This window comes from Falco peregrinus, chromosome 5, assembly GCF_023634155.1.
Source record: "Falco peregrinus isolate bFalPer1 chromosome 5, bFalPer1.pri, whole genome shotgun sequence".
In the NCBI taxonomy this organism is placed as follows: domain Eukaryota; kingdom Metazoa; phylum Chordata; class Aves; order Falconiformes; family Falconidae; genus Falco; species Falco peregrinus.
The window spans coordinates 77797810-77821247 of NC_073725.1; the positions used below are offsets into that span (position 1 = coordinate 77797810).

Consider the following 23438-nt stretch of genomic DNA (forward strand, 5'->3'; position numbering starts at 1 on the left):
GAAACCCACTTTTTAATTTGCTTGGGTTTTATGTATCACCTGGATTTTGGACAGAGAGTGGCTCTGGAAGAAAAGGAAGATGAGCCGAGCATGAAAGCAAAGCATCAAGAGCATGCTAAGGGACAGGAATAGGGTTGTGCCCCCCCAGCCTCGTCCCGCACCAGCCATGCTCCAGCACCTGCTTACCTGTGCCCAGCTGAGGTTCTTGTTGGTCAAGTGGTAATGTACCATGCCCTGGTGCTCGTGTTTCAGGACACTGCCTGGTAGAGACAAGCGAGGAGAGGCTCTGTGTTAGGCAACTGGCTGAAGCTCTCGCCCAGCACCCTGCCCTCCCTCGGAGGGCAACAGCTCTGGCAGCTAATGGTACCTGGGAAAGTCTTCTCCACGAAGGCCTTGAAGGCCTGCAGCTCGCCCTCCTCCTCACTCCGCGTTTTGGCCAGCAAGGTGTAGCCACTGCCGAACTTGCTTTTCAGGTGCTGGGGGCTGCCCAGGCATTTGAACTGCCCGTTCACCATGATGGCCAGCCGCGTGCACAGCGCTTCGCACTCCTCCATGCTGCAGGACAGAAGAGGGCTTGTTCAGGGGCAGGAGCACCAAGGCAGAACAGTAGAAGCTTCTGGACTTTCAGAGGGAGATCTGGGTAAAGCAGCCACTGCCGGCTGCAGGCAGTGCCCCCCCCCAGGCTCTGGAGGCAGGTCCCATCCCTTGGACCCCAGCACCCTCCCTCCTTCTCCCCAACCTCTCACGCCAAGCGCCTGCCCAGACAAGCGTCACCTGTGGGAAGTGAAGATGATGGATTTGCCACACTCCCGCGTCCGTGTCACTGCGTCCCAGAGCAAACGCCGGGCCACGGGGTCCATGCCGGTGGAGGGTTCATCCAGGAAGATGACGGGGGGACCGCCAATGAGGGCGATGCCAGCGCTCAGCTTCCGCTTGTTACCACCACTGCAGGAGATGGGCATGGGGACAGAGACCCAATATGAGCACAGGGAGAGCCACACAAGACGAAGGGCAAGGGGCACAGGGTGTCTCCATGGCTCCTCTTACCTGTAGGTCCTCACGAGTTTGTCGGCATGTGGCTCCAGGAGCAGCCCTCGCAGCATGTTCTCCACGCAGCTGCCGATGTAGCGCTCGGGGATGCCCCGCAGCCGGGCGTACATGCTCAGGGTCTCGCGGCCCGTCATGTGGTCCAGGAGGGCATCAAACTGCGGGCAGTAGCCGATCCGCTGCTGGACCTTGTGGCAAGAAGAGCCCAATGGGATCAGCTCACAGGCAAGTCTCTGCAAGGTCCCCAAGCCAGGAGGTGCCTCGGCACCCACAGGGCTTAGCTGCATCTCCACAAGGTTTCTGCTCAAAGCGACAGGGACTGAGCCGCCCCTGTGAAACCACGGGAGCAATGAGAGGGAAAGCCCCTGGTGGCTGGAGCAGCCAGTCTGGCAGGGATGGACACATGCAGCGGCTCTGGATGGCAACTGTGTGGCCTCGTGCTGCGTTTCCCAAGCTCGTCCATCATTGTGCGGGGCCAGTTCAGGTGGCCCAGGCTCTTGGGGAAAAAGAAAGCACTGGAAGGTCTGTACCTGTACTGGGTTTGCGTGGCAAGGTTTTGGTACCAGGGGGCTGCAGGGGGGCTGTGCCAGAGCTGCCCCTGTGCCCGACGGAGCCCACAGAGCCCACGCCAGCCAGCTCCCAGCTGGACCTGCTGCTGGCCATGCCTCAGGGGTAATGTATTTAAGAAGAGGGGGAAAAAAAAATATTGCACAACAAATTGCAGCAGAAAAGAGGAGAGAGATCATGTGAGAGCCACAGCCCTGCAGACACGAAGGTCAGTGGAGGAGGAGGCAGGAGGGGCTCACGGCGCCGGAGCAGAGGTGCCCCAGCAGCCCGTGGGGAAGCCCCCGGCGGGGCAGGCTGTGCCCCAGCCCAGGGTGCCACGGGGCGCAGACCCCCACCGCAGCCCGCGGGGCGGCTGCCGGCAGGGCCCGTGGGGAGGAGCCTGGGATGGGATGGGGACCCCATGGGGACCCCCCTGGGGCCGGCTGTGCCTGGGGGGCTGTGCCTGTGCTGGGGGGGGGGGACCCCCGCTGGGGCAGCATGTGAAGGGCTGCAGCCCATGGGAAGGAGCCACGCTGGAGATCTCCCAGCCAGGGTCAGCCCACCACAGCACCCTGCTCCCCCTGTCCTGGTCTCCTCTGGGGACAAGAGCCCAGCAGAAGGCCGAGGGGCAGGGGAAGAAGCAAGCAGGGCCATGCTTTCAGGGCAGACCCTGCCTGTGTTCTCCTTGCTTGACGCTGTCTGGGCTTGACAGTGGCAGGGCTATCCAGGGACTGAACTGAAAGCCTGATTCCTGCTCATCCCTTGCTTTTCCAAGGGCAGTGGGTAATTCCCAGCAAGGAGACCTCTAGCAGGGGGTTCTGGAAAGGTTCAACCTGCTTATTTTTGAGACACCATCACCCAACTGTGATCATTAATTCACATTTTTCACCTTTCCAACTTACGGAGCTAAACCCTTTGATGAAGGGTTTGCCACCCCAGCAAGGTTTGGCTCCCATTTGTTACCCCCATCTGTCATCCCAGCGGAGAGGGGACTGCTTCCCCGTGGCCAGGTAACGGAGAGCTGGGCCAGACATGGACACAACGTCCCTGGGATATTACTTCAACCTCTGGCAACGGCCACCATGTCCTCCTCAGAGGCACTCGCGAGGTGGCCCAGCCCAGCCAGACGCAGGTTTGCGTGTAACACTGCCCTCCGCCCCTGCAGCCCTTGGTACCTTCTTGATGTTGGCCAGAATGCTGTGGCCGTCCACAAAGGCATCCCCTGATGTGATGCTCTCGTCACCCGTCAGCATCTTGAAGGTGGTGGTTTTGCCCGCTCCGTTGAAGCCGAGGAGGCCAAAGCATTCCCCTTTGCTGACCGCCAAGGAGATCCTGTCCACCGCCAGCAGGGACTCCCGGCTGTCGTAGACCTGGAGGAGACCATGCACAAGCCATGCCAGTCACTGCCTGGTGGCACAGCAAGGCAAGTGGTGGCTTTACCAGCCCCGTGAGGACCATGGTTCAGCCAGCAGCAGGGTGCTGAGGAAGGGCCACGCTCTCCTCACCTTGGTGAGCTCCTTGATGACCAGAGGGCTGCTGAGAGATGACAGCAGTTCTGGTGGTGACTCCAAAACCTTCTTCCTCTCATCTGCCACGTCCCGGTCCTCCGGCAGCACAGATACCCTGTTCAGCAGTGCCACCTAAACAGGGGAGAAAAAACACTCTGCCACCTGGCTGCTGTGGGACAAATGAATTCTTCCAGTGCCTCCAACCCAGACACAATCCATCCCTTTGATCAGCCGTCTCTCCCTCCCTTTGCCAACCCACACAGTCAACAGGACTGGCCCCTCCAAGCCACCTGCTCCAGGAATGCTCCCTGAGAGAGTGATTTAGGTGAAGGGAGCTTGTCTCCAGCTCGCAGGGACTCCTGGGCTTGGTTTGGGGGGCATCTTACTTCTCCCTTCCACATGCTTCAGCTCACCCATTTCCGCCGCCTGCAGATGCCACAGACCAAAGTTCTCAGTCTCCAGAGAAGGTTTGTCTCAATGAGGAAAAGGAGGAAGAGGAAGGAGAAACCCTGGACGGTCAAGGAGGTCAGGTATCGTCCGATCCCAGGAGTCTCCCAGGAAAAGTAGTTCATCTGATAACTGATATCTGAGCAGGGATGGAACAAAATCAAGATTTGGATCAATCCACACTCTGGGGAGGGGCACGGAAAGCTGTGAGCCCAAGGCTTTGCCAGGCTCATCTCCATGCCAGCCCACACTGGCTCCCTGCCCACAGCTCTTTCCAACACTCATTTCCATCCCAGCTCACACTGGCTCCCTGCCCACAGCTCTTTCCAGTGCTTCCCACAGGAAGATTCCGGTCTGGAGGGGATCTGGCAGAAGATGCCCAGTGGAGGCACACAGAGGAGAAAAAGTCACTCTTGGGACAGGGACTTCTTTACTTGTTTATGAAACTTTCCCTCACCCCAGCTTTCCTCCAAATCATTAGTAAGGAAAAGATGCCTTAATTGGATCACCTACGAGTGTCAAATGCTGCCTAGTTTTTACTTTAAAATGGTACCTGGAGCTACTGCCCAGGTTGGGTTAGAGGCCCCGTGATACTGCCCAGCTCCACCATCCACCCCTCAGAGACCTCCCAGTGTGGCTACGGTGGGGTGGGCAGGTGAGGACCAACACAGAGACTCACTAAACGCCTTGCAGATGAAGATGGCTTCAACAGAGGAGGTACAAAACTGAATGAACTCATAGTTCTGGTAGAAGTCACTGATGCACTGGCCCAGGCAGTAATTGGGTAAGACGAGAAAGACTTTATCCAAGGTTTTGGAGAGGTCCACCAAGCCCAGTTCTGAAAAAAGAGCACAGGAGGAACAACAGATTGGGAGTTAGCTGGTTTTAGAGAAAGACCCTGATACTTCCAAGTTCAGAAGGAAAACCAACAGATTTTGTCACGTTTAATGGGTGAGAATGGACTGTCATAGCAGTTTTGTTGCTGGTGTGGGGACAGCCCTGGGATGAGAGTCCCCCTGGGGGCTGGATCTTCCTGGTGATGGCAGGGTGCGGTGCTGGGCAGGCACGGAGGGCAGTGACCCACCTGGGATGCTCATGATGGTGACCGCCAGGAAGGTGGCCGTGCCTGAGAGGATGTTGAAGATGGTGAGACGGGTGTAGGCTGTGGCTGCCACCGAGAAGAAGAAGCTAAGGAGGTACATGAGGGGGATGATGGCCCAGCCATAAAGGAGGAAGATCAGCATCACATCAACGAGGTGGCTGTCTTGGGTGAAGGCTTGCACGTCAAAGGCTTGGAATATCACCTGGGGCACAGCAATGTGAGTAGAATGCATGTCTGTCTTGACCACAAGTGATGTTGCCCTTGTCTCAGTGGCCCAGGCAGCAAGGTAATGGCAGCACCGCACTGACGGTTCCTACCAGCAGCCCACGCCTGTCCCCAAGACAAGCTCTCTTTCTGCAGACCAGAATGCAGAAGGGCAGATCTGGGGAATCGCTCTCCATGCTCCCATGTATTTTGAGATTTTCTAGTGCCCACAAACAAGCATTCAGGTGCCAGAGGCTGCAGTTGACTGACCCAGCTGGCTGGCCATGACACAGCTCCCAGAAGGACTAAGGGACAGCTTTCTTGCCCATCCTTTCGACTAACTGAGACAATGCCAGTAGCCTTATCCTCTACCCTGCACCCACACGCATCCCAGCTCTCCCAGAGGAGCAGCACCCAGAGCTCCCACCCAAGGGGAAGACAGGGCATCAGAGCTGACTCACCAGCATTAGAGCACAAGGGATGAGAAAGTTGATGATGTCCCAGAGGAGGGCGGAGAGCCAGAAGTTGATCACGTAGACGCCGCTGACAAACTGGACGTGCTTGGCTTTGATGGCCCGCTCGCTGACCAGCAGCAGCGCGAAAGTGCTGGCGAGCGAGGCCATGCCATACAGCAGGTTGATGGCAATGGCAAACCCGGTCTGGCCCCTGCGGGGAGAGCAGTGGGGCAGGTTAGGACAGGGACAGCTCCTCAAGGCAATGCCAAGGCTACGGGGGGACAGCACACCCACACCGTGCTTCTCAGGGAGGCTACACTCACCCAGCAAGCCAGCATGCAGAAGAAACACCCCACAATAAAAGTGCACCTCAGTAAGAAGAGCGTCACCCACGCACGGCCCACCTTGCACACCACAAACCTCTACCCTGCCTCGGCGAGGTCCCATGCATGTCCCCTCTGGTACAGGTGAGGTTTGGAGACCCTGACTGCAGGACTTTGTGAAGTGTACAGCCACGCAGCCCCCTCTGCTCTGAGCATCCAGAGAAAACCAACCCCAGCCAGCATACAGAGGGCAACACCCAGCCACTGGGATAAGTGCATGGGGTGATGCGGCTGCCAGGCTCAGGCAGGTAAGTCACCTCCAGAGCTTTGCTCTCCTGCCCTCCTGAGCACAGCCACAGCAACGTTTGGGTCTGAGAAGCTCCAGCCTGGCTCCTCCACTGATGCCAGCACAACCAGGCCCATCTGCACCCACGGAAGCCACGAGCCCCAGCAGGAAAGCAGGCGCTGTGCCATCAAACATACTCCATGAGCTGGTCTTTGGCCTTCTCAGTGATGTTGCGGGGCTGAGGGTAGTTGGTGACTGTGATGGAGGCGTTGGGGCCCGCCAGTACCCTGAAGACGGCATTGTCGGCCAGCATCAGGGCCGTGGCGGGGGAGTGGTACGCCTGGTTGTTGAAGAGCGCGGTGACCACAGTGCGGTTCCCAGCCCCTTCAAAGGAGGCAGCTGTGATGTAGTGCTCGTTGAAGGCTCCCCCTTCCTCGGAGGCTCTCGAGATCAGGTACTCGTCCAGGCCACCTGCCAGACACCACAGCCATTATGAGCAGGCTCGATCACATGAGCGCTAACGGGGGCCAACGGCACACCGAGCAGCCCCAGCCCCAGTGAGCCACCCTTGCCCCAGTGACGGCCACAAACGCAGGGGTTTGGAGAACACAGCTCTGCTCCGGTGAGGAGGCGTCCTGCCCACTGTGGGACTCTCCCACACAGGAGAGGATACAAGGGGATACGTCAGATATGCCCACCCGGGACCTGAGCCACCCACACCAAGGGCCCCCGCAAGAGAAGCCCGTGGCTCCTGCCAGGCATCGCCTGCTCCATGGGCGCCCTGCAAACCCTCACCCAGCACCTCCAGCGGCGACTGGCGCTGGGCATCCAGCAGCTCTGCGTACTGCTCCGCCAACCTCTGCGACAGACCCGAGGCAGCCGAGACACTGAAGGGCACGATGGTCTGGCCGTAGGGCTCCAGTGTCAGCCTCAGCAGGGAGGAGTCCCTGGGGCCTGGGAAGGTCTTGGCCACGATGAGGGCAAAGGCAGTGAAGATCAGAGGCACGAGGAACTGCGCTGCCACCATCTTCCAGTTGCGCCAGCTGTACATGGCTCGCTTCATGAACATGGCGTAGAACTGCTGGCAGCACAGGTAGAACTGGGAGAGGGGGAGCCCGGTCAGCGCCAGCCCTGCCAGCTGCAGGCAGCCCCGCTGGCCACATCGCCCCATGCAGCTGATGGGGGGAACAGCCCCAAACCCACCTCCCCGTCCCGCAGGTAGCCTGCAAGCCCGCGGCAGAGCCTGCTCTCCAGCCCAGACTGTAAAGCGATTAGCAGGGAAGCGACTTGCACTCCAGCACAGCAGGTCAGCCCGTCAGACTCCATGGCTTCCCCATGGGATTCAGCCTCTTTGGGATCTCAGGTGTTAAAAGCAGCTTCAGCCATGACCTTTCCCTTCCTCCACCTCTCAGCATTTGAGGTTCACAAATAGGATTACTGCAACACGGCTGCCTGCCAAAGCAACCGGGCTGAGGCGCCTGGGAGCTCCCAGCCCAGCCCCTTCTTTGCTTTTTAAACCTAGAAACATCTTTCTCCCCTTCTGCCTTTGAGATGTGCCCTTGAGAAATGCAAGGAAATTTATCACAGGTGCATAGGCAGCAGGCCATGAAGGGCTGCCAGCGATCTGAAACACAAGCCTATCAGGGGAAGGAAGATGTTTTTTCTCATCTCCCTGCTGAAAATCCCAAGTGATGTAGCAACAGCAGGCAAAAACCACTTTAGATCACCTGGGACACCTTCAACAGCATCTCTGTACACCTCAGGACTAACATGAAGAAGACAGCAGTGACCAGCCCCAACAACCCTAAAAATAATTTGCCCTGAAGATTCCCATTTGATCTTCCAAACCAGACGCAACAAGACCAGCCGTGGGGGAGGCTCCACTTGGTAACCCTGCTCCGAAAATCCCCTTCACATGCCCTCTCCTTTCTCCTGTGGTACCAACACCCCCACACTCACCCCCGTGTTGAGCTTGATGCTGGAGCAGTCCTCCGTGATGAGTGCCCCACTGTCGTCCGTCATGTCCGTCATGCCGCTCAGGCTGCTGGAGTCATCCATGGCCCAGTCGTTGGAGCGTCTCTCATGCTGGTACTGGAGGGCAGGCAGCTGGATGGCCTGGATATCCATGCTGGAATCCACAAGTTTCCCAACCCTGTGCCAGAAGGGAAAGCGGGTGATGAAATGCAGACTCAGACAGGACCAAGCTGTTCTGAGCTGGGGAAGCCAAACCGATGAGGCAAACCCCAACTGGTGCCCTGGAGAGCTGTGTAGGAGGACATCGCCACTGCCAAAGCACACGAGGAACGGTTGTCACCCGATGGCACCCCACCGCTCCTGCCCACCTCAGGAAGACTTCCTCCATGGTGGTGACCGAGGCGCCGTAGCTGGCGATGCCCAGCTCCTCCCGCTTCTGCTCCAGCTCTGTGAACAAGGCCTCAAACCTGAACAGAGAAGCGGTGTTAGATGCTCATGAGGGGGGCACTCGGAGGCTGAGACCCTCTGGGCATCAGTCCTGCGCGGTTGGAGCTCTGCTGCCAGCTCCGCTGCTGCCTGCAGCACCAAGCACCCCACTCGCCCCAGGAGCAGCTTTTGGGCTCCACCTGCTGCTCCTCCTTGCCGCAGGCAGCCTCAGCTATCCATATATTAGATTTCAGAGCCAGCCCAGCCTGCCTCATGCCTTCCACCCTCCACACCGCAGCCATCACCAGCTATCAGCAACCCGCGCTGTCCCATGCAGCTGCTGCACGGGTGGTGACACGGGGGGCATGAAAGCGATGTGCCAGCACACGCAGGGGAGGGCGGAGGTGAAAGGAGGAGCCAAACTCAATTTTCCAAGACCAGTGCTGACGCAGAAAGCAGCTCCGCTTTCCAGCGAGCCCCTGACGACAGTGTGTGCCCCAGCGTGTGCCGAAGGGACCCACCCGGGGAGGGCAGGCAGGGGACAATACCATTACCTGTGCGTGCTCTCCTTGGGCAGGATGAAGGACAGCTCTGCCCCAGCGTTGCTCTCCATGGTGGCGTTGGGCACATACTGACAGATGAGGCGGGAGATCTCCCCTAGGTTACAGTAGGGCTCCTTCACCATCACCATGTGATATCCAGCCCCTGGGCAGAGGGACGAGAGAAGGGAGAGGAGGGTAAATCAGCCCAGCCTGGCCCTGCGGTGCTGGAGCAGAGAGGAATGCTAAGGCACTACAAAGCACTGACGGCTTTGCCTGGGCTATGGATGCGATGCAGGAGCAAGTGTGGGGATGGGCTTCAGAAGAGGCAGTACAGCACGATGGGGAGCAAGCAGCCATCAGACAGGGAGCAATGGGTCCCCTTCCTGGCCCTATATCTCGCTCCTGCCCCTCCCTGGCAAGGAGGAGACATCAAGCACGGCCTGCCTGCTCTTCCCTTACCATATTTACGCTTGAGGAAGAGTGAGGAGCCGCAGCACTGCAGCTCGCCCTTGGCCATGATAGCTATGCGGTCCCCCAGCAGGTCAGCCTCATCCATGAAGTGGGTGGTCAGCAGGATGGTGCGGTTGCTCCTCTGCTGCTGCAGGAGGTCCCATGTGGCCCTGCGAGAGGCTGGGTCCATCCCTGACGTTGGCTCATCCAGCATCACCACCTGCACACAGGAGACGGGTGCTGGTCAAACAGGGCTGGGAGAGACACAGCAGCGCAGGAGAGGGCAATCCCAGGGCCTAGAAGGAGCCCTGACCTTGCAGCATGCACGTGATGTTCCTGCTTGGGGGAGCAGCTGCCAGGCAGCAGAGCTGCACTGCAGCCTCCGGGCACTGTCCTCAGAGTTATCCCCCTTTGTGGGGGTGCTCCCGCCCCTTCCTTGCTCTCCCTGCATCTCCCACTGGCTCACCATGTGAGGAACAACCTCAAAGCTTCTAGAAAGACCTGCGCTGGCCCCAGGGAGAAAGGTTTGAGGTGAGCCCCACCGACGATGCTTGCCTTGGAGTCCCCAATGAGGGCGATGCCAATGGAGAGCTTGCGCTTCATGCCACCAGACAGCGCCTTGGTCAGAGCGTGGCGCTTGTCCTCCAGGTTGAGGATCCTCAGGATGTGGTTGATCTCCTCAGGGCACTTGGAGGATGGGTACCCCTTCAGCTGCCAGACAGGGGGAAGGGGAGGTTAAGCCTGCCTGCGGGGGCAAGTGAATCTGGCAAAGACCCTCGCCACCACATCAGCCACCGGCTGCTGAACCCCACCACACTCCCTCCTCCACAGCCAGGCAGGGAAGCAGGGCAGCACAGAGATGGACTCCTGCCCAAGTGCTGAAGGAGCCGGCACAGCTGGCATGGTGGTTTCTGTGGAGCCACGCTGCCTGTGACCCTCCACTCCTCTGGCAGCCAAGCAGGGAGCTCCTGCCTGCAGACGAGGTGGAATAAGAAGGCAACGGCTGTTCTGCTTATCACAGAGCGGTTTGGGTTGGAAGGGACTGTTAAAGGCCATCTCATCCAGCCCCCCTGCAGGAGCAGGGACACCCTCCACTGGATCAGGCCGCCCAGAGCCCCGTCCAGCCTGACCCTGGATGTGTCCAGGGACGGGGCATCCACCACCTCCCTGGGCAGCCTGTGCCAGTGTCTCACCACCCTCTGCCTAAAAAGTTTCTTCCTTATATCTAGTGTGAATCGACCCTCTTTTAGTTTAAAACTGTTGTCCCTTGTCCTATCACTACAGGCCCTGCTAACACATCTGTCCCCTTCTTTCCTATAAGCCCCTTTAGGTACTGAAAGGCTGCTGTAAGGTCTCTCTTCTCCAGGCTGAACAGCCCCCGCTCTCCCAGCCTGTCTCCATAGGTGCTCCACCCCCCGGTCATCTTTGTGGCCTCCCCTGGTCCCACCTGATGGATCTCACCATGCTTCCCCAGCCTCGCGAAGCTGCAGGGTGCCTGCCCAGGGCTGGCTCCCAGGGGCACAGCAGCATTCCCCCCAGGCACCGCACTCACCCCGGCGTAGAAGCAGAGGTGCTCTTCCACCGTCATGTTGTCGAAGAGGACGTCGTGCTGGGGACACAGGCCCAGGCTGCGGCGGATCAGGACCATGTCCTGGGAGATCTCGTAGCCGTTGATGTACGCCTGCCCGCCCGTCGGAGAGTGCAGACCTGGGAGGAGCGAGGCGCAGCAGCCTTGGCGCAGGGCTGAGGACAACCCTGGGCAGCAAAGAGCCGGCAGAACGGCGGGGGTCCTGCCAAGCATCCCCCCGCAGGCAGGTTTTTGCCAACAGTCAGAGCAAGCGGCTCTTGCTCAGGCTGGGGCACGGCAGCTTTCTGCTCCTGCCCGCAGGGTGGGCTGCACGGCACCCACAGGCGGGAGGTGGACCCCGCAGTGCTGCCAGCGCAGGCAGGCGAGGGGTGAAGCGGGCAGAGCTCCAGGGGAGACAAGGTGAGCCCCCTCGGCTGGCAGCAGCAGCACAGAGTGACAGAGAACAGGGAAGAATGAACCATCAAAGGTCACCATGTCCGCCATGCCCGAACAGGCTGCCTGGGGCAGCTCAGCACCCCAAGAAGGATGAAGACCAACTCTTGGCCTGGTGGCCTCTCTGCCTTACTACGACAAAGCCTACAGAGACCCAGCCTGCAGCAAGTCCCTTCTCTGCTCAGGGCTCTCCAACACAAAGACTGGCTGTCACCTTCCCCGCCGGCTGATCCCACTCTCGTGGAGAGCTGAGCAGGGACCCGCACCCTCCCTCCTCTCCCCAGCACCGACATGCCTCTCACTACCCTGGCATCCCTGGCTAACAGCTCAGTGACTGAAGGTGCTCCGGGGAAGAGCAGAAGTGGGGTTCAGCTCCTCTTTGCAAGTCAAGCCATCAGCCCTTCCTGGCCACGTGCCAGCCCCGCAGCAGGATGCAGCTCCTACCTGTGAGCATGGACAGAGTGGTGGTCTTCCCAGCACCATTGTGTCCCAACAGGACGGTGATCTGCCCTTCGTACATGTTCACCGTTAAGTCCTTGACTGCCTCTTTCATCTTGTTTCCCACTCTGAAGACCTGCAAAGACACGTTAACAAGCTGATGCTGCACCCGAAGCAAGCGCACTCAGACCTGCCCCAGCTGGCAGCCCCAGCCCATGATGCTCGTGTGGTGTTGGCATTAGAAAACAGGTCTAATTCGGGTTAAATTCAGATGTCAACAGGTAAAATAGAGATGTCACTGCTCCTGTAAGCACTTAACACTTCAGCCCACAAGAAAATGCAGCCAGCTTTGGGGAAGAGCCTTAGTGCTAAGCAACACTGCCTGAGGCAAAAAGGGCAGCAAAATGATAAGGGAGTTGCCTGCAGGCAGCAGTTTTTACAAAAACAACATTAAGATAAATTTGTGTTGTGCTGGGCAGTTGGTACCTTGGAAAGGTGCTTTATTTTGATTCCTGACACGAGGTCGGCAGGTTCTTCCTCAATGTACTGGCTCTTCAGAGCTTTCTCAGGGTCCTCCTCCTCCTCCTTCTCTTTTCCCACCACAGTCCTGGGGTGCCCGCACCAGTACGAGGGCTGATGGAAGAAGGCAGAGAGAGAAACTCAGGCACAGACACAGACCATCTCTTCTCCCCAGCCTTGGCCGTTCTCCTCCTCCCACAGATCTCCAAGACTGCTCTCCTTGGCCTGGGAACTGTCAACCAGCACATCTTCAGCAAGCAAGTCAGAGGATGAAACTCCTGCCCCTACCCTGCTGCCTTCCCCTAGCTCTCCCTTACAGCAGGATTGCCCGTGATTACACAGGCAGCTTTTCCTCATCTTCATTCCCATGGAAAAGGTCAGTACTTCATTGAGAAGCAAAATTGCTCAGGCAGAAGCCCCCTGCCCAGAAGAGCCCGTGCAATGGATGATCACCCCCTCCAAAAGCCCTGACATATAATAAATGCAAAAAGCCTGGGGTCCAGCTGCTGCAGTTACAGGTTTTTTTGACCTGGCTCTCCAGGAATGAAAATAAGTGTTTGAGACCTGAAATCCCCATGGAAATAACAATTCAGCGACTCCTGAGTGCAAAATCAGCATCTCACTGCGGCTGTTGGCAGACAGCTGTATCTCCGCTACCCTGGTCTAGCTGCAAGAGGGAGTGGGATGCTGGACTGAAACCATGCTGGGATAAGGAATTTAGAGGGGAGGAAGAAAAACCTCCCAATCAAATAACAAGGGATACAGCCACAGGATCAGAATTGGTTGTATCGCTGTGGCTTAATGAATTCTCAGCGGCCAGCTGAGCTGCAGTAATCGGCACAGCCACCGCTGCTGAGGAGGATGCCAAGCATTCGCCTTGGCAGAGCGAGGGCAGCTCAGCTGACAGTCACTAGCACGTGGGGACTGGCAGCGGGACGCGGATCGTCTGGGTCCGCCTGGACAGCAGCGCTCTGGGAGGTTCAAATGACTGGATCTGGTTGCTCACACTTGGGGCTTCTCTCCGATGCCTTCGCTCGGGCACGGAGACATTTAACAACACCCTGCATGCCAAGAAGCATCGGGACACAAGATTTAAACCCAAGATGACCTTCACGTTCAGTAAAAAAATACAGCTGCATCACCCTTTACTGAGGACATGCTGCAGACCCCTTGATTTTGGAGGCCAGGTGGTGCCACCCTGGCACGTTAGTCTGGCCCACTGCACGGCACAGAGGTGGGGACCATCCCCGCACGATGCCCATCAAGCCCACTCGAAGGGGTGCGTAAGCGGTGCTCACCGTCAAGAAGAAGTACCACGGCTGAGGCACGCCGTACTCCCCGGGGAAGACGGCCTCCACATACCAGGCCACCACGCCGTAGAGCACCGAGTCCAACAGCAGCATCCCCAGCACCTGGGCTAAGGTAAAGTTGTCGTCCACGCTGACGGGCTTCATGAGGTCCCTCCACTGAATGCCAGTCCCTGCAACGCACACGGGGCACTGCCTACCTCTGCATCTCCAGAAGGACAGAGTGTTCTCTGGGACTGTCAGACAGCATCCCCTGTCCTAATTCACTGCTCGGGCATGAGGGGCACACACACGGCTCTACAATCCCTTCTAAAGATAGAGGGGAAAGATGCAGCAGAAAGCACACTGACATCTCGAGGCTCCCCACTCCATCACGCTTCCTCCACCACGTTCTCTGCACTGCCCAGGGAAGAAGCGATCTCCAGCCACTGCCCCTCCATCACCACAGCTGCCTTTTTACTGCCATCACTTTACAAAAGCATGGCCTCTGCTGGAACCACCAGCAAATTCTTATAAACACCAAAATTAAAGATGTGTATCGGGAAGGAGGAAACGCAGTGGATTCCCGTCCATCAGAACAGAATTCGTTCGGCAGCCAAAGTGATGATGGTGTTTTGCACAGTCCAGGCTGCCAGGGGTGTGGGTTCAGGGGGGCTGGTAAGACCTGTGGGAGCGATTGGCAATTTGCCCCCCTGCTCTCGTTAGGAGCTGGAAAGTGCTTCTCCCTGACTTCTTTCCACCCTTCACACCACATGCAAGCCAGCCCCAACCCACCACAGAATGAGTCTGGCTCCCCTCCCAGGGGACAGGAGGCACTCGCTCACCTTTTCCTTCAAACATGCCTATAAGCTGTGCCCCCATGGCCATGGCCACGTTGGAGATGAGGCAGGACGCCAGCTTCTGGCTGTGGGACATCAGGTCGTAGCGGGGCGAGATGAAGAAGTAAGGGATGTAGGAGAAAAAGTAGAGGAAGCCGCCAGCGGCAGCCGCAACATTTGCTGCCAGCACAGAGAAAAGCAAGACGGAAAGTCAGTAATCTGGTGATGCCAATGAATGTATTTCTCACAAGCTTTCCATCCGGGGAGATTCAAGGCTTGCACAAAGTGTGGCTATGCAGGGGCAGGACGAGGATGTGCCCGTGCCCCGGGGCAAGGCAGGGGCAGCATTGGATCCTGACAGCTGCAGGAGCACCCTGTCCATCCCAGACCCGAGCACCCTGGGGCCACAGCTGCCAGATGAAGCCCTAACGCATGAACTTGTCTGGTTTGGGAAGCGACAGCGCACGCATCCCTTCCCACACACCGTGGGGAAAACACAGCCAAGGGAACAAAGGCTCCCGCTCCGCATGGAGCCAGTTATCCAACACAGAGCCCTGTGCAACCTCACGTAACTCTGGAGCTGGCCCTGCTCTGAGCAGGGTGGACTGGTGACCTCCAGAGCTGCCTCCCAACCAAAATTAACCAGAGATTTTACAGCACAAGGCCCATAACACTCCCCCAGCCCCACAGGGAGGCAGCCAGGGAGGGACTCACCTCTTGAGAAGAAGGTGCTCACCATGAAGTTGAAGGAGATAGAGGAAATGGAGAAGATGGCAAGGAAAGTGAACACCAGTGTGGGGTCGCTGTTGGTGAGCACCGCTCCCTGTTCACTCACCTGGCGAGAGAACGTGGTTACGCCTGGGCTGCCCAAGGTGGCCATGGCAGCAGGCACACATGGGCAGCCAATAGCTGATGTTCTCCGTGGGTTAAAGACAAACAGAGAGACAGGTGAGAACACCCAGTCCCTCCTAGACCACCCCAGAGGGAGGAAGTACAGGTTGCCCTTGTATGATGTGGGGTCTAAGAGGCAGGGGACACCTTGCTCAGCGTCCAGGTGGCCACCTCCTGCTTGTCATGGTGTAGGGGGAGGAGCAGCAAGGAGAGCTCGAGCCCCTCCACGGGCATGTGGGACTGTGGGTGCAGGGCAGGACTGTGGGTGCAGGGTGGCCCTGCTCTGCATGGAGTGCCTGGGTCTCCCCGGTGCCCGTGGGAGGTCACCCCTGCCCACCCAGCCCTGGAACAGGCCAACTCCAGCCTGCGCTACACGCACAGAGGAGTCCTGGGACACCAGGACAGTCCAGCCCGTGGCAGAGGATCCTTGTCATCCCTGTGCCTCGCCAGCACAGAGCTTCTGGCCTGCCGAACAGTGGCCTGGGGAAAGACACTCACCTTGACACAAAAGAGCACGGTGACGAAAAACACGGACACCAGGAGGAAGAGGAAGAACATAAGGAACCAGGCGCTCCAGTGCAACCAGTTGCTGAGGCCCATCATGTGCATGTACTCCTGTGGGGAGTCATGCCATCACCCCGGGCTGCACCCACACCCCGTGGGCACGCCATCCCCAGGTGCCACCAAAGCGCCCCACATGGCTGTCAGCATGGCACGGTGTCCCCCACCTCCCCGGGCAGGGGCTGTCACTGACGCAGGAGAACATCAGCCCAGAGAGCACAGCTGCACCCAAAATCACCACAGCTGGTGGCGGTGGGGCCAGGGAAGCCCGGCAGCCGTGGGGCAGGGGGCAGCATGGCCCCATGCACAGGGGACCCCAGCCCGGCATGCTCAGCCCTGCTGCCGCAAGCCCATCAGCCGAGCTCCAGCCGCCCCGCGACACAGCTCAGCCACGCGGGTTTGTACATTCAACAAACACCTCGCTTCCCACATGCTCAACTCAACTCTCCGGAACCCCTGAACCCAGACGTGTTGCCCTCTGCCCAAGCCACCTCCCAGCCCAAGAGAAACACCAGCCCTTCGGTCCAGCAGCCTTGGCCGCCCAGCAAGGAGCGTCCCCGGCAGCGGGATTAGCGCCATTCCTCCCTGGGCTCGCTAATCTGCTGCCATCCCCACCTCCTGCCTGGCTCCACACCCCGGGGGGATTTTGTTCCTCATTTAAAGGCAGCACCCGTTGGGAAAAGCCACAGCGGGAGAGGAGTGCCCCAGTGCCCCACCGCTCACGTTACCTTCAGCTTCTTCTCCTTCTCGTGCACAACGGCGCGGACAATGTTGAGCGAGGTGTAGGTGAAGCTGAGCATGAGCAGGAGGGGCAGCTGGTTCTGGATGGCGAGGAGGAACAGGTCGTTGACATACGCCGGGTAGGGGAAGCGCTGCACCACCACCGTGATGTTCTCCAGCAGGCTGGCGGAGCTGGCGCTGGCGTGGTACTGCATGATGGCTCTGTCCACCGCATGCTGCACGGCCAGGAACCCTTCGCGGATATAGCCTGCACGGCAAAAACGACACCGGGGAATAGAGACGGGTCTGGGTTTTGCAGGGAGGCATCGGCAGGAGAGAAACAGCCTTTAATTGCTTGGGAAGAACAGGGAACAAAAAAAGAAAGCTTGTAGGAAAAGCAAAAAAACCCATCACCATCGACACACTCTTGCAGACACAGAGGGGCTCAGGAAGGATTTAAATCAGAGCAATTTAAATCTCATAATCATCATTTAAAAGCAGCTGGCAGGAAAACTCAATTTAAAATGCAGTCGCCTTTCTGCAGGCACAGGTTTATTTTTGTAACTGGGGAGATTCTTCATCATCATTAATGACCACCAAAGTCGCTGAGTTTGTATTTGGTCCTTTTTTTTTTTGTAAGCCAAGAAAATACGGGCTACTACGCCCGTTTTGGTGAGGAAAATATAACCCAATTCTCACAAGTTTGGCTTAAATTTTTGTGCATGAGAAAACAGTGAAAGATTCTAAATTTTCAACTAGTTTATTTTTATGTGGGATTTCTGCCACATGTCACTCGAATGGAAACTCAAATTCTGCTTGCAAAGCCCCGAATGAGCATTTTGAAAGTTAGTTGCTCAAAATGACCTAGACAGAGAAGGAAAAAGTAAGAAAATGAGATCATGAACAATGTTTTATATTAACTAATTTACTAAGCAAATACTGTAGCAAAGGAATTGATCGGAGCTCCTGGTCACCCTGTCCTGCAGAGCGTTTGACCCAGCAGCTACCGCCCTCCTGGGCTCAGGCTTATTTACACTGTGTGAGCAAAACCCATTTGCCGGCTTTCTCAGCCTCTCAATCTTTTCCTTGACATCGCTATTGAACGATGGAAGAAGAAACCCAACCGAGGAAAATATCCCCTTTGCAGCCAAGAGGAACCTCCCCAAAAATCAAGTCCTAACCCAGCGCCAGCTCTGGCAACATCCCTGCTGCCTCCTGCTCCATCAGTGGTTTGGCTTTCCTTAAAAAACTACTCTCAAACCACAGAGTTGCTCTATTTATTTCTAAACTATTTAAGCAGCATGATAAATACTGAGCAGTTTGGACCTTGAAATAAATTTTCCATTGAAAAGGAAAAAAAAGATTCACGTAAGTAAAATTTATTCTTATCCAACTCCGCTCAGCAGAGGTACCCTGAGGCCAACAGTGCCCAAGAAGTCACAGGATAAAATAAATATTAAAAATAATAAAGACAATAAATGTTAAAAGTAAATTAATTAATTTAAAAATTAAGTTAAATTAATCATAAAAATGTAAACTCTTTATTTAAAAGCTTAGATCCTCAGTGAACCTCTGTAACGAGCCGAGCTGCTGGACAGACAATGACGCCCATCTCTGCGGCTGTGCCACAGCCCGCGGCAGAGGAGAGGGAGCCCTCACCCGGCGTCCCCCCATCGGCAAACTTGGCCTCCCGGGGCCCGGGCAGCTGGAAGAGCGGGAAGAGGTAGCTGGTGTGCCAGTCCCGGTCCAGGTTGGGGTTCAGACCCGTCTGCTCGCTCCGCGGCGCGTTCCTCGGGCTGTACTTGAAGCGCAGTTCATAGTCGACCTGGAAGGAGCACAGAAAGGGAGTCGCAGGTGGGACAGAAAAGAGCCAGTATGGTCCCCCCGTGTCCTCCTCACCACCCCTTGGCTTTGCTTCCCCCGCATCCCCATAGCCCCTTGGCTCTGCTCACCTGGAGGGGCAGTGTGGACGTGCTCTGCTGGAAGCGGTGCTTGAACACAACGGCGGCCAGCACGCTGCCCGAGCGGTTGTCCAACTTGACATACTCCTCAAAGTCCCTCTCCGAGGCAAAGCCCTGAGCTGCAGAGGGGGAAAAGACAGAGATGCAGGCGTGCAGCACGGCAGCTCAACATGGGCTGATGGTCACCCATCACCAAAACCATCATTTTGGTCCAGGACACGAGGGATGTGCTCCAGACAGAGCTGGGAAACACCGCTGCTGTCAGACAGGGGGGTTTTACACAGGACACAGCTGTACCCATCACAAGGCATGCAGATTCCTCCTCCTTGACAGGAGTCAGCTCTCCTTTCAGAGAAAACTCTAGTGATATCTTCAGTTTGGAACATGAAGCACTACAATTTTCTGTGCAAAAAGATTTCCAAAAATACCGTTTCTCGGGGAAGTGACAGCCACTTTCTTGAACTATTTTAGGGAAACATTATTCTAGATGGAAACTGCAACAAAACGCAACCAAAAATCAAAACAAAATCCTGTAGTTTTAGTGAGATAAAAATAAAGTTATTGCTTTGGATGTCTTAAAAAAAATGACACATCCCAGGAACAGAGCATCAGGATTTATCAGAGTAAAAATCTGTACCAATTTCTGGGGTGGAAGTTGCAGCCCCTGGCCCCTGCTCACCTCTGATGCTGATGGGTAAAGCTCTTTCCACCGCCTCGGCAATGCTCCTGACGGCGCTGCTGTTGGAGGGGACGTATGCCAGCTCCCAGGGGTTACTGGGGTGCCGGCTGTAGAAGAAGCCCGGTAGGTCATCCACGGACTCGGGGGGGTAGATGGTGGCGTTGGGATGGCTGATGGAGTGCACCCGGTGCCGCAGAGCTATCAGGATGGCGGCGAAAAGTAGCGGCAGGCAGATTTCGATGACGGTCACCAAGATTTGCCGTTTCTGCAGGAAAGAAAAAGATATAAAAAGTAAGATGCAAATACCGAAGGGAGATCAAACACAGTAATGAGGTCCAGGGCATGCAAACACCATGTAGCAGAAGCATTCTTGCATTTCACAAGGTTTCACAACTTGGGTTTTTCCGGAGCCTGGGAACGACCCTGCACCAGCTCCTGCATCCTTCAGGACCTTCCAGCCAAGGCATTCCCTACCCTAAGCACCGCCCTATCTCAAACCACCCTCCTTTGGAGCCTTCCCCACCATGCTGCCGGGTCTGAACGAGCTGAGCTGGTCCTCTGCCCTTCCCCAGTGGAACAGGGCTCTGCCCAGGCACAGGCAGTGCTCAGCGCCTGCCTAAACCGCTCCTGCAGGCAGCCACAGCGACGCGCGGGGACCAGCCGCTGCAAAGCAGAGCAACCTTGCCCAATGCTTGCAGGGCTGGGAGCTAAAAATACTGTCACTAAACAGAAGGCTGAGACGAGCAAGCCAGAGGGAGGTAAAGCAGGGCGCAGCAAAGCTGTTGCAGCCAGCAAAGCTTTTTCCGCTGGAGCTCAGCAGCTGCAGGCGGCAGGACACAGGCTCCACGTCCCAGCCCAGGACGGGACCTGGCAGAGCCCGTGGCTTCCCCCAGGGTTACAGCTCCTGCAAGCTTCCAGCTAGCTACCAACACGCACCACCAGCCCAGGCTGATTAGCATCCAACCCAGGTTAATTAGCATTTAAAACTCTGCTTGTCCCAGGGGAACTGGGGTCATCCCTGACTGGAGGGGCAGGGGGAGCAGCAGTCCCAGCCAGCATCACATGTACCCCCACATCCCTGCAGCGTGACCCCCCCAATCTGTTTTACTGTAGGCGCTGTGACACGCTGTTGACCGGTGGATTTATGCTTGTAAAACCACTGTAAACATCACACTTGCTTCCACGGAGGGAAGCAGCAAGCACTGGGCTGTTCCCACTGGGAGCTGCACCACGCAGCTGGGGCAGGGATGGGAGCGGGATGCGGGGCCTGGGCTCAGCCGGGCACACCGTGTCTCACCGCAGGCAGGAGGGCACGGCCGACCCGTGTGCCCGCTGCAGCAGCAGCAGCCACCAGGCAGGACCAGGTGAGGGGGGGGGAGATCTGGACCCAGCTGCATTATTTCCCTCTGCAAACCCAGCCGCCTCCAGCCCAGCCCAGCCCAGCCCAGACAGCCTCCGTAAAACTCCACTGCAGTGACAGCTCATGAGATGGCCCTGGCAGCAGCTCTGGGCACAGAACTCACGGCTGTTGGCTCTGAGCACATGCCCAGAGCAGAAGCAGCAGCATTAACCTCTTCCGAGGGCTCTGGCTGAGACAGGCTTTACAAGACATAGGGAGTTTTACACCCTCCCCTCTGCCTGGCTGGAAAGAGCAGCACCACCAGGTAAGAGCAGCACCAAGAGCTTTATTCTCACAACTTTGCTGTCTCAGCAATCAGTTTCTATCCAGCGGCACAGCCCCCCCAGCACCTCTGCACACTCAGTGGTAAATCACCTCCTGCTTCACAGCGACGGGCTGGGGGGCCCTAAGGAATGAGCCTGCGAGTGCCAGGTGCCCGTACGGGGTGAGCAGGCTGCAGGCACAGCGTGGCTATTGGGGTTCCCCACCTGCCTGCACCCCAGCCGCCACAAAAGCTCCTTCAGCTCCACAAACATCAAGCACTGAGCAGTGCTGACCATGTAGTTACACCTCCCACCCCTCTGAACGGTGGAAAAAGCTTTTATTTTTTAAACGGGGGCCAAAAAAAAGAAAGCAGCAAGTGGGTGCACCAAGGTGGGCGCAGCCTGCAGTGGGGCAAGAAGGGAGCCCTGGGCACGGAGCACCCCAGACCTCCCGGGAAGGGGACAGTCTGCCAGCAGCAGCTGGGGTGCATTGGCTCTTGGACAGTTTCTCAGAAGGCACCATGCAGGTGTACAGCCACGCAGCCGCTCCCCCCATCGCTGCCTGGCTCTTGGCACCCACCGCCAAAGCCTAAAACCCCTCCTCAGGCTTCACCTGGGAGGGACCACAGCCAGGGCTGAGCCAGCGCTGTGGAGCACGGAGGCAGCAACCCCGAGCCGGCAGGGAAAAAGGAGCCTTTCCGAAGGCTGCGCTCGTAAAAGTGAACATTGCAGATGTCTGATGGTTTTATAATGCAGCTCTGGCGGACCAGCTGCCTCCCGCTGATTTACTATCGTATTAAACCTCTCTTAGTCTCCTGGGCTGTCTCCAGAACGGTTGCCTGGCTCCCTGAACTTACAGGCTAATACACATTTACCAGCGCAAGGCTTTTGCTGCCGCAGAAGTCATTTAAGCTGCTGTATTCCCGAGGTGACAGGGACGCTCATCCATAATCACCACCTCCGCCTGGCCAGGGCTGCCCCAGCTTTGAGCAAGCCATGTGTCCCAGCATCCATCTTCGCACCGGGGTGATGATGGCTCGGGAGCTCTGCATCTTCATCAGGAGCACAATTTTTGATGGAGACTTAAGAGCCAGGGAGCAAACGCAAACACTTCAGGCTGTATTCCAGTGCAGTAGATCTGAGTCAGCCTGTGGCCTTGGAAAACACAACGAGGGGTGCCCCCACCCTGGAGCACACCCAGAAAACACTGCTATGCCCCTGCAGACGGGTTGGGGGACCGTCCTGCACGTGTCTGGGGTGTACAAGGGGAACGCACAGGACTTGCCATCATGCACATCCACAGAACACGCTGCTGGCTGCAAACCAGACCTGCTGCCGGTCCCTTTGGTCGCTCCCTGCCCTGCTGGAAGGCCAGGCACAGGCAGCCCAGCCCTCCCTTCCCTCTTCCTTTTGTTTATTTTTAAAGCAACATCGTGCTGAGCTGCAGAAGGGTAACTGAGAGCGTAAAGCCAGGCTGCAGCCATCTCCGCTCCCTCCTCTTCCGCTGCGCTCTGCCAGGGCTGCTCTGGGTCCTGCATCCACATGCTGCTTAAAGGCGCTGCAGCCTCGTCCAGCACAAGGACAAGGAGGCCCCAAAATCCCTCATCCACAGCCAGCTGCCGCACAGAGAGCTGTGCTGAGAACAGCCACCAGGACGATGCTGGCTTAATATTTTTAAGACCCCCAGTGCCTGCTTTGGAGGGCTGTAGAAAGTAATGGAGGGAAAAAACCCTGGGCCCCGGTGGGTTTAGAGGCGCCATGCAGCCATCAGCACCTCCGGAGGAGGCTGGGTAACAGGACAGCTCAAGAAGTAGAGGGCTGCATGGGTTATCCTGCCCCACCAGAAAGGGGAGCTGAACTCACGGCCAGAGCACAGGAGGGGGTGAGCACAGTGTGTGCTCCAGGCGACAGGGACAACTGAGCATGCAGCCCTGCCCGTCACTCCCTGGCACAAAAGCAGGATGACATCACATGCACAAGCAAATCAGTTTCCTCCAAGGGATGATGCCCTGGGCCCACGGTGAAGGTTTGCTGGAGAACCAAGACCCCAGGCAAGCTCTGGGGTACCCACATTCAGAGGTGAGAGGCAGCCCCCCAGCGCGGTGCCAGCCTACCTGCAGGATGTAGTTCTTCCAGAGCAGCAGCCCAAACTGCCTGAGAACAACCATCATCCCATCAGAGGGGGACCACCGCCGCCGCCGCTCCGCAGGACCCTGCAAGAGAGGGGAGAGCCGTGAACACCGGGTGCCCACGGACCCAGGCACGGAGGGCAGCATCCCCCATCCCACTCGCTGGCAGCCCGAAGGCAGCTCTCTGCTTCCAGCCTGATGTTGCAACAGCTGGCTCAACCCCAAACAGCGAAAAATAAATGTCGTGTTTCCTCTCCAAGGCTCATTACTGACCCACAAGAGCCAGAGCTCGCGGTTTCTGGCGTGACCTGTTCCCGGTCGTTGGCGTGACCCGAGCTGCAAGAGAGGCAGGCTGCTGTGCAGAAACCCAGCCCGCGAGCATCAGGAGTGCTTTGCCCGCAGCAGGCAGGGAACAGCTTTCCT

General features: G+C 57.4%; 1 protein-coding gene across 1 annotated transcript in view; it reads right to left on the reverse strand.

Moving 5' to 3' along the window:
- The window catches only part of ABCA3 (ATP binding cassette subfamily A member 3), a 28779-nt gene that overhangs the window by 1159 nt on the left and 4182 nt on the right, over positions 1–23438 (reverse strand). Inside the window, exons 2-30 of the mRNA XM_055803652.1 lie at positions 23001–23099; positions 19225–19489; positions 18537–18664; positions 18244–18409; positions 16593–16852; positions 15802–15918; positions 15127–15247; positions 14419–14592; positions 13586–13767; positions 12255–12401; positions 11775–11904; positions 10863–11017; positions 9866–10021; positions 9320–9530; positions 8873–9023; positions 8261–8359; positions 7878–8070; positions 6714–7017; positions 6116–6389; positions 5316–5520; positions 4633–4852; positions 4228–4386; positions 3515–3687; positions 3099–3233; positions 2769–2963; positions 1048–1235; positions 775–945; positions 368–555; positions 187–260 (exon numbers count right to left, since the gene is read on the reverse strand). Of these exons, the coding sequence (XP_055659627.1) occupies positions 187–260; positions 368–555; positions 775–945; positions 1048–1235; positions 2769–2963; positions 3099–3233; positions 3515–3687; positions 4228–4386; positions 4633–4852; positions 5316–5520; positions 6116–6389; positions 6714–7017; positions 7878–8070; positions 8261–8359; positions 8873–9023; positions 9320–9530; positions 9866–10021; positions 10863–11017; positions 11775–11904; positions 12255–12401; positions 13586–13767; positions 14419–14592; positions 15127–15247; positions 15802–15918; positions 16593–16852; positions 18244–18409; positions 18537–18664; positions 19225–19489; positions 23001–23057 (4998 nt within the window). The 5' untranslated portion in view covers positions 23058–23099. The remainder of the gene's footprint in view (positions 1–186; positions 261–367; positions 556–774; positions 946–1047; positions 1236–2768; positions 2964–3098; positions 3234–3514; positions 3688–4227; positions 4387–4632; positions 4853–5315; positions 5521–6115; positions 6390–6713; positions 7018–7877; positions 8071–8260; positions 8360–8872; positions 9024–9319; positions 9531–9865; positions 10022–10862; positions 11018–11774; positions 11905–12254; positions 12402–13585; positions 13768–14418; positions 14593–15126; positions 15248–15801; positions 15919–16592; positions 16853–18243; positions 18410–18536; positions 18665–19224; positions 19490–23000; positions 23100–23438) is intronic.